Source organism: Crocuta crocuta, unplaced genomic scaffold (genome assembly GCF_008692635.1).
Source record: "Crocuta crocuta isolate KB4526 unplaced genomic scaffold, BGI_CrCroc_1.0 scaffold1013, whole genome shotgun sequence".
Classification (NCBI taxonomy): Eukaryota; Metazoa; Chordata; class Mammalia; order Carnivora; family Hyaenidae; genus Crocuta; species Crocuta crocuta.
The window spans coordinates 636,372-646,388 of NW_027531297.1; the positions used below are offsets into that span (position 1 = coordinate 636,372).

A 10,017-nucleotide genomic window follows, 5' to 3' on the forward strand; every position below is an offset into this window, starting at 1 on the left:
CTACAGCTAACATCCTACTTAATGGCAGAGACTCAATGCTCTGCCCCTGAGATCGGGAACACCGCTTCCGGCCAACATTGAGCTAGGAAGTTCCAGCCAGTACAATCGGTCAAGAAGCAGAAATAAAAGGCATAGAGATTGAAAGGGAAGAAGTAAAACTGCCTTTCTTTGCAGAAACGGTGTCCCCGATGTTGAGCACCCTAAGGAACCCATACCAAAAACGACACAAACACAAAAACAGAAAGAAAATGAGGACTAAGAAACAAATTCCACAGGGTCATAGGATCCGAGATCAGTATACAAAATTCAATTTTACTTTTAGGGCGCCTGGGGGGCTCAGTTGCTTAAGCGTCCGACTTCGGTTCAGGTCATGATCTCACGGCTCATGAGTTCGAGCCCTGCGTCGGGCTCTGTGCTGACTGCCAGCTCGGAGCCTGGAGCTTGTTTCAGAGTCTGTGTCTCCCTCTCTCTCTGCCCCTCCCCCACTCACGCTCTATCTCTCTCTCAACAATAAACAAACATTAAAAAAACCTAAACTAAACAAAATTCTATTTTATTTTCATACACCATCAGTGAAGAAACACCATTCCAAAACACCATTCCATTGGCAATGACCCTGAAAAGAGTAAAGTACGGAGTACGCTGAGGACAGGAAGCGCGAGTCTGCACCCTGGAAACCGCGCCGCCCAACTGAAGGCTTGGGAGCCTGAGGGGCTCCAAGTCCACGGACCGGAAACTTCAATATCATGAAGATGGCAGGTCTCCTCAAAGTGATCTCTAGATTCAACGCAATTTCTCTCACAATATAGAAATAGGCTTTGGGGTTGTTGTTTTTTTTTTTTTTTTCCAGAAATGGGCTATCTGATCTTAAAATTTATATAGAAGGGCAAAGGACCCAGCCAAAACGATATTGAAAACTAAGAACAAAGTTGAAAGACTCACAGTTTCCAATTTCAATTTTTTTTTTTTTCATTTATTTCTAGGAGAGAGAGAGAGAGAGAGAGCGTGAGCAGGGGAGGGTCAGAGAGAGAGGGAGTCACAGACTCTGAAACAGGCTCCAGGCTCTGAGCTGGCAGTCAGCACAGAGCCCGACGCGGGGCTCGAACCCACGAACCGCGAGATCATGACCTAAGTGAAAGTCGGACGCTTAACCGACTAAGCCACCCCGGCGCCCCACAGTTTCCAATTTCAAAGCTATAAAGCTACAGAAATCAAAAGAACATGATTCTGGCATAAGCACACTTAGATCAACAGAACTGAGAGTCCAGAAATGAGCACAAATCTTTGTGGCCAATTGATTTTTGACAAAGGTGTTATGATGTAGTTTCTGTGTCAACTTGGCGAGGCTACAGTCCCCTGTTATTCAATCAAAACTTAATCTAGTTTTAAGTTAGGCAGTTGCTGTGAAGGCATTTTGTGGTTGAGATTAAAGTCCATAATCGACTGCCTTTATGTAAAAGAAATGATCTTATGTGACCTGGGTGGGCCTGATTCAATCTGTTGAAAAGACTGAAGAGCTGAGGATTCCGAGGAAGAAGAAATCCCACCCAGGGGAGGTGATGCCAGACGTCCCGCCCACCTCTGCCCACACCCGCCCTGCCACGTGTCTCCCACTGACACCCGCTCGCGCTCCTGCGGAGTGCCACCTGTGTCCAGGCAGCTTGCCGGGAAAGCACAGGCTCCTCGTAAATGGTGCTGTGGCATCACATGCAAAAAGACTCCCTGAGACCCTCATCTCATACCATATATAAAAACTAGCTTGGGGCGCCTGGGGGCTCAGTCGGTTAAGCGTCCGACTTTCGCTCAGGTCATGATCTCGCGGTTCGTGGGTTCGAGNTTTAAATTAAAAAAAAAAAACAAAAAAAAACTAGCTCAGGGGCACCTGGGTGGCTCAGTCGGTTGAGCGTCCGACTTCAGCTCAGGTCATGATCTCGCGGTTCGTGGGTTCGAGCCCCGCGTCGGGCCCTGGGCTGACTGCCAGCTCAGAGCCTGGAGCTGCTTCGAATTCTGTCTCCTTCTCTCTCTCTGACCCTCCCCTGCTCACGTTGTCTTTCTCTCTCAGAAATAAATAAAAATTAAAAAAAAAAAAAAGCTCAGAATGGTTCATAGACCTAAATGTAAAGAGCTAAAACCTTAAAACCATTTAGAATAAAGCATAGGGGGAAATCTTTATGATCTGGGATTAAGCAAGGAGTTCTTAGATACGACATAAAGGTGTGACCCATGAAAGAAAAAACCTGATTAAGTTCGACTTCATGAAAATTAAAAACCTTTGCACCTCAAGACATTTCAGGGCACCTGTGTGGCTCGGTCGGTTCAGTGTCCCACTTCGAATCAGATCGTGATCTCGTGGTTCATGAGTTCGAGCCCCATCCTGAGCTCTAGAATGAACCTGCTTCGGATTCTGCGTCTCCCTCTCTCTCTTTGCCCCTCCCCTGCTCATGCTCTGTCTCTCTGTTTCTGTCTCTGTCTCTCTCAAAAATATAAATAAACAGGGGCGCCTGGGTGGCTCAGTTGGTTGAGTGCCAACTTCGGCTCAGGTCACGATCTCACGGTTCGTGGGTTCGAGCCCCGCGTAGGGCTCTGTGCTGACAGCTCAGAGCCTGGAGCCCGTTTCCAATTCTGTGTCTCCCTCTCTTTCTGACCCTCCCCTGCTCATGCTGTCTCTCTCTCTCTCTCTCAGAAATAAATAAAACATTTTTAAAAAATTTTAAAATATAAATAAATAAGACATTTCAAATTGTGAAAATTAATAACAACCTATAGCCTGGAAGAAAATATTTGTAACGTACATCTGATCAAACACGTATAGCCAGAAAACATAAGGACGCCTCACAAGTCAACAAGGAGCAAAACACCCAAATAATGTGGAGGGCTGGTGAGCACATGGGACAATGCTCAGCGCCACCAGTTAGCAGGAAGTGCAAACTGAAGCCACACACCGGGATGGCTGCCACCAGACTGTCGGTAACCAGTGTGGTGAGATGTCGCCCTCGCGCACGGTTGGGGCCACGTAAAATCGTACAGCCACTCCGGAGAGCAGCTGGGCAGTTCCTTAAAAAATGACACAACATTTTTTTCATGTGACTCAGCAATTCCACTCTTCACTGTTTGTTCAAGATAAAGGAAAACATATGTTCACGCAAAGAAGTTTGGGGCAAATGCTCCTTGCACAATTTATTCATAAGAGCCAACAAGGGGAAACAATCCAAACGCCCACTGAATGGGGGTGAGGACAGGGAATGCCTCTGGGCCACGCAGTGGAACGCCAGTCCGCAGAAAGGCACCGGCGAAGGCAAGCCCTGTGGCGCGGCAGGCCCTGCGAGCAGTGTGCTCAGTAACAGAAGTCAGACACAAAAAGCTTAAAAGCTTCCAAGTATATGAGATGCCTTTTAGGAAGGGCAAACCCAGGGAGACAGAAGAATGAACACTTGTCAGAGAAAGGGGGGGAGACAGGGATTCACTTAAAATAGGCAGGATGGGTCTTTCAGGGGTAATGAAAAGATTCTGAGCCTGAATTGTCATATTTGCACAACTCTGCAAATTTACTAAAAATCATTAAATCATCCACTCAAAAGGTGTAGATTTTGCAGTATATATACGATTATATGATTATATGATACTTCAATAGAAGTGGGGGTTTTTTGTGTGTGTTTTGTTGTTGTTGTTTGTACTTAAACAGGAAAGCTACAACATGAAAAAGAAACTAAACCAGGGGCGGCTGGGGGGCTCAGTCAGTCGAGCATCTGGCTTCGGCTCAGGTCATGATCTCGCAGTTCGTAAGTTTGAGCCCCTCATTGGGCTCTGTGGTGACAGCTCAGAGCCTAGAAGTGCTTCGGATTCTGTGTCTCCCTCTCTCTCTGCCCCTCCCCTGCCTGGGCTCGGTCTCTCTCTCTGTCTCTCAAAAATGAATTAACATTAAAAATTTGACAAACAAACAAACAAACGCCAAACTAGACTGATAAGAGTTGTAAAGTTAAGTCATTCCAGTATGAAGAAACCAAGGCAGTGATTATATGAAAGTTACAATGCCAACAAAAATTATATTTTTTTAGAAATAAATCTCACAGGGGCGCCTGGGTGGCTCAGTCGGTTAAGCGTCCGACTTTCGCTCAGGTCATGATCTCGCGGTTCGTGGGTTCGAGCCCCGCGTCGGGCTCTATGCTGACTGCCAGCTCAGAGCCTGGAGCCTGTTTCGGTCTGTGACTCCCTCTCTCTCTGACCCTCCCCTGCTCACGCTGTCTCTCTCTCTCTCTCCTAGAAATAAATAAAACATTAAAAAAAAAAAATCTCACAAAAACGAGCAAGACCTGCCCGCAGATAATTACAAAGCTCTATTGAAATATGTTAAATCAGGCTTTATAAAATGCATGGCAGGGTAACGGGATTGCCATTCCCCAAACTGATCTCTGAATCAGACTGATTCCAGTCAAATCCTAAAAGGTTTTCCCAAGAATTTGACAAAATCAAGTTCTACGGGAAAAAGCCCGAGAAGAGCCAAATGACATCACGAAGGGTCCTGGTGGCTGTCACGCCTGCCACACGCTAACAAGCCATCATACAACCTGGTGCTGCCCCACAGCCCGGCGCTCAAAGAACCTAGAAACCTGATTCATAACAGAGTGGGAATCAGAGCATCAAGAAAGGAGGGAACTAGTTTATAAATAAGTCAATAAGTAGGGGCGCCTGGGGGCTCAGTCGGTTAAGCGTCCGACTTCGGCTCAGGTCATGATCTCACGGTTCGTGGGTTCGAGCCCCGCGTCGGGCTCTGTGCTGACAGCTCAGAGCCTGGAGCCTGTTTCAGATTCTGTGTTTCCCTCTCTCTCTGACCCTCCCCTGCTCACGCTGTCTCTCTCTCTCTCTCTCTCTCAGAAATTTTTTAAAAAAATTTAAAAAATATGTCAATAAAATAAAATTTAAAAATCAATGGAAAGTAAACATAATAATGTCTGATATGCAGGGTGGAGTGAGAAGACAGGTTTAAACACTTGGTGAGCTGGGCCCTTTGGGTGGAGGGGTGCCTGGCGCTCGGCCGACCGCAAGTGGGCTGACTGGCCAAGTTCAGTCAGGGGTAGCTGCCAGCCCACGAAGGACACGGAGCGGTGTGCGCTCAGGGGGACCACTGCCCAAAAATTTAAAAAGCAAGATATAAAAAGGCAGGACAACGAAAAGGCACAAAACGAAGTCACCAGAAGTTCAGGTCTGTGGTGGGCTGTCCACGCACCGGGTTAGAGGGGCAGGGCCGGGGACCTGGGCTGGACACAGCTCGTGTTCCGCTTTAGAGACAGGAGGCTCCCGCCCCAGCTGCCCGGCCCGTGCGGTCGGTTGACAGNTGCAGGGCTCAGAGGCCACACCGAGCTCTGACCTGGGGGCTGGGTGGTGGGCGGGCGGGCACAGCCCCACACCCTGTCAACGGGCGCTGCGCTCTGCGGAGCCCTTCCCCTCTGCTCCCCGGGGCCCTCTTTGGGATTTGATGTGGTCAGGGTGCCGGCATGTGTGCGCATGCTCCCTGTCTCAGGCCCCGCACCCCTCCAGGGTGTCCCCCGGCGACTGGAAGATGCGGGACACCCCCGGTGACCTCCGAGGCCCAGGCGGCCCCGCACGGCCGCTGGGCGGCAGCACCGAGGCCATCTCAGGGCGGGCGGGAGGCGGGGCTGCGAGACCAGGTGGGGGTCGCTTGGACGTGACCGCCGCCCTCCGGCAGCCACCCACCCAAACGTCACGCACCCCGCTGGAAAAGCGTAGGGGCCTGAAAACCTGACAACCTCTGCGGTGGAGTCTAAGGGGTTTCTGCCTGGGGGCCTGGGGGCCTCCCCCAGTCAGCGACCTGATGCCAGCTGGTGGCCAGGGCAGGGGATCCAGAAGTCAGCGCCCCCGACTTGGGTCCTGCCATCTACCGCTGGCCCCCGAGAGAGTGCTCCCCAAGTTCCAGAGAGTGCAGGGATTTCCACCGGATCAATTCATTGTGTGTAGACTCCCGCCCACCCTGTTGCCTCCCAGGGAGCTCCAGCCCGAGTCCGGGAGAAATCCAGGGGGACACGCCATTTTCCTGGCTGGAGAAGCATCCAGGACTTTGGGCCCACAGGGTGCGGTGGGGGTGCGTAGGCGGTGGACGGACAGTGTGTGTGTGTGTGTGTGTGTGTGTGTGTGTGTGTCTGACAGCTGCTGCAGGCGACCCGCAGAGCTGAAGCCACCCACAGTCGAAAGGAAACAACTAGGTGACCCTGGGAGCCGGGCACTTCCTCTGGTGCCATCCGGGGTCTATAGCACCTCCAGGGGTGCCTGCAATGAGGGGCACACAGCAGGTGCTTAGGAATGTGGGCTAGGACTGGGGGGGGCAGACTGGGGGGGGCTGGGATGGGGNACAGGCCCCAGGGCGAACCACAGGTTAGGCGGGCAGTGAGGGCTCCAGGCAGATTTATTAGGGGCCTCAGGCGAATCCACAGGGTCCCTTCCTCCTCCTACCACCATCAGGCGACATGTCCCCCGGCGNTGCAGCGCCTTCTCCAGCCCGTCCAGGTCGTAGCGCTGCGCGTTGTCGTCCAGGTTCTCGATGGCGTTGAGCACCTGGAAGCCCACGATGGCCACGAGCAGCAGGAGGCAGCGCTGCGCGCGGCTGCGGCGCTCCGCGCGAGGCCGGCACTTGCGCGACGTCTCCGGGTAGAGCACCACGCGGCTGCGGCGGCGCCTCTTGCGCGGCGTCCTGGACGGCGGCTCCGGGCTGTCGAAGGTGAAGAACTGCGGCNCTCCCTGCAACAGGAAGATGGGGAGGGTCTCCAGACTTCCGCAGGGCGCGCTGGGACCCTGCCCCCGAGGGACGTCCCTCCTCCGGGAGGCCCCCAGGGAGTGCGGAGGCGGGAAGGGCGGCCCCCGGTGCCGGCCTCCGCGGCCCGAGTCCGGCCCCGCTGACCAGGAAGCGGCTCCCCGCTGGGCCCCAATGCAAATCTCTCGGGGCCTCCCAGGAGCGCCGCGGGCCTTGAGGAAGTGGCGGAGCCGGGAGGGTGCCGCTTATCGGACAGCCACCCGGCTTCCTGGAGAAGGTGGAGGGTCCAGGCCCGCCCGCTGCCCACCCCTCCCTCCGCGCCCCAGCCGGCAGCTCCGCCTGCCAGGCGCCAGGGGCCCTCTGCATCCCAAGCGGGAACCAAGGGGAGCAGAGGCCGCAGCACCCCAGAGCCAGACGCCCCCCACGCATTTAAGAACACTGCGGGGGGGCGGGGGGGATGGTCAGGAACTTCTGCTTTTGAGAATAGGCCCAGGCGTGCCACTCCCACCCCCACAGCTGGGGTCCTCCCTGAATCCCGGTGAACACCCTGAGGAGTGGCAGCAGGGAGCCCCCAGAGACTAGCAGGGTGGGGTGGAAGATGGGACAGAAAGGAGGAGCCGGAGGAGGAAAAGAGCCATAGAAGAGACAGAGCTGAAGGAAGGACTGATGCCCCTGGTGCCCACCCCAGCCCGTACCTGCAGCCGTCAGGCCAAGTTCCTGCGGCCCCAGCCCACCGCGGGCAGCCCCTGCCAGGGCCAGAGGCTGGGCCGCAACTCAGGACACAGAAAACACCAGCTTCCCGCTCAGGGTCCTGATGGGTCAGGGGCCTGGCCTGCCAGCTCAGGCCTGAAGGGGCAGCAACACCTGCCGGGCCCGGATCGTTAGGAGGGGAGGAAGCTCTGGGGAGGTTTCCGCTTCTATGCAAAGGAAGTGAGTCAGGGGTGTGGCAAGTGGGCGGGACTTGGGCTGGATGGAGGCGCCAGACGGGGAGCCCGGCTGGCTCGCTCAGGTCCCCTGGCCATCAGGTCACCTACCCCCTGCAGCCCTCCAGGCTCTGTCCAGGCCCAGGACACCTGGGAAGGCTTGGGGACACCCCCTCCCCGGGGATCCCACAGACTCGCATCTCAGTCTGGCTTCCAAGAAACCCCTGCCTCCCCGGGGGCCCCTGCACCTGACCCCCCACAGGGAGCAGAGTAGGGCAAGAGCAGAGGGGTGGGCAGGGTCCTCTGCCCACCCGGGTATCCCCGGTCCCTCCCTATTCCCCTCTCCCCCACCTCCCTCCCCTCCCTTGACCCCACTTCCTTTTCCTCCCCCTCCTCCTCTTCCAGGGACTGGGGCTCCATCCCTGGGCTCCCCGTCTCCCCCGCCTCTTCTCCTGTCCCCCCAGCTCAGAGCCCTCCCAGCCCAAGGGCAGGCTAGCGCGCTGAAAAACCCCAGCGCTGGCGGAAGACACCCATGGGACCCAGCTCAAGGGCCTGGTCGGGGAGCAAGTTTACGAACAACAAAGAACTTAGGCAAAAAGGTGGCAGGTGGGGGCTCTGTGGCCCTGCCCCCCGCCCCAGCCCCGCACAGACAGGCCTTCCTGAGTGACCCTCTGCTCCTTTCATTCCGACCGGCGGGGCTGGGTCCTTCCAGGCCCAGCTTAGAAGCACGTCTCCTCGGCCGGGGTTGTCTGAGCCTCCCTACCACTGGGTCCATCAGGCAGCCCGAGCCAGACTGCTGCTGTTCCCTCAGTGCCCGAGCCCCTTGGCCGTCCCGCCTGGGGTCCCTCAGCCTCACCCTCTTAGCCTCCCTTTGCCCACACACTGCGTCCATCCCCTCCCCTAACTTGTCCTCCCCTCACAGCGGCCGCCAGCACGCCCTGCATCAGGNCGGGATTCACAGGCCTCCTGGGGATGCATGTACCATTACCCTTCTGCCCTGTGCCCCCAGACAGCATCCTGCTTCTCCGCAGCCTCCTCTCCAGCCCTGGGGCCTGGCTCCCCAGGACCCACCGCCCCCCACTGTGCGGGAGCAGCTGCATGGGGCCTTGGGCCCCTTCCCCACCGCATGGCCTGGCAGTACTCACAGCCCTCCTGGGGCCAGAGGGAGGCGGGGGGGATGGGCCCTGTCCAGGCTCGCGCATGCCCCATGACTGCATTAAGGGGGTGGGCGTGGCTCCTGCCCAGCTCTCTGCTTCCTAGGGAAAATGGAGACATCTGGAAGGGGGCTAGCCCCCAGCAGGTGCACCTCGACACCACCTCCCTGCTCCCAGGGGCAGGGCCAATACACATGGACCGTGGCCCACAAAGGCAGAAACATTAAGATACTTGCCCACTTACACTGCGTCCAACCCACAGGCGTGCCCATAAACAGCTCACCCACTGGATTTACCCAGACGCCTTTTATTTACATAAGTGAAAGTCTCACTGTGTGCAGTCCCTGACTTGGCCAAGGCGGTGCAGCTGAGTAAGAAGGAGCAGACCCCTCCAAGGGAAAACTGAGGCAGCCAGTCGGTGGCCTGGGCTTTCCTCTGCCATGCCTGCTACATGGGGAGCTGCTGGCCGATGGGGGAGCAAGTCCCTGCCTGTGGGGCCCTGGGTCAGCCAGAGCGCCCGCTGCGAAAACACTCAGATGCCCCTCCGAAGCCAGGCTCGTTCTGCAGGTGACCGGACTCAGCAAACCACACGACTGTGGCCGATGTGTGCCAACAAGGCTGGGCCCGCCCCCACCCCCTGCCCCTCGGGGCTCAGCCCCCGCCCCCCTCTCACCCTCCCCCATGGGAAACAGGTGGCTTTTTCCTAAGCCCAACTCCTGCCAATCTGCCTCCATCTAGAAGTGGAAACCCACACCAGAGGCAGCAATAAGCCAGAAGCTTCCACAGCCTGGGAGGAAGTTCAAGCGGCCAGGAGGGGCACAGCAGACCCAGAGCTGTGCTCCACAGAACCAGACGGGGGCCTACGAGGAGCAAGAACACAATCCCATTCCCGTGGATGACACACACCTCCCAAGACTCGGTTCGGGGTGAGGCCGAGGTGCAGAATGGGGCCCCAGGTGCAGGAGGTCCCAGGGTGGGGGGGGGCTCCGCTCGGACCGCCCCGGCCACCGGAGCAGCCGCTCTGCCCTCAGGAGAGACGGGGTCCTGGTAGTTGCAATCGCAGGGGGGCTCCTCCGGGCCAACCACGGCCCCGGCCCCACGGGGGGCCCTGCTCAGTCCCGAGCGGCCCCAGGTGGAGCCTCAGAGCCCGGCCGGAGGGGACACGGCGGGGGGGGGC

At 56.6% G+C, this 10,017-nt stretch overlaps 1 protein-coding gene across 1 annotated transcript in view; it reads right to left on the bottom strand.

The window, feature by feature from the left end:
* Nucleotides 1-6,261: 6,261 nt before the first annotated feature.
* Nucleotides 6,262-10,017, bottom strand: part of NELFB (negative elongation factor complex member B) — a 13,818-nt gene continuing 10,062 nt past the window's right edge. The window contains exons 14-15 of the mRNA XM_077771535.1: nt 6,466-6,975; nt 6,262-6,282 (exon numbers count right to left, since the gene is read on the bottom strand). Of these exons, the coding sequence (XP_077627661.1) occupies nt 6,262-6,282; nt 6,466-6,975 (531 nt within the window). The remainder of the gene's footprint in view (nt 6,283-6,465; nt 6,976-10,017) is intronic.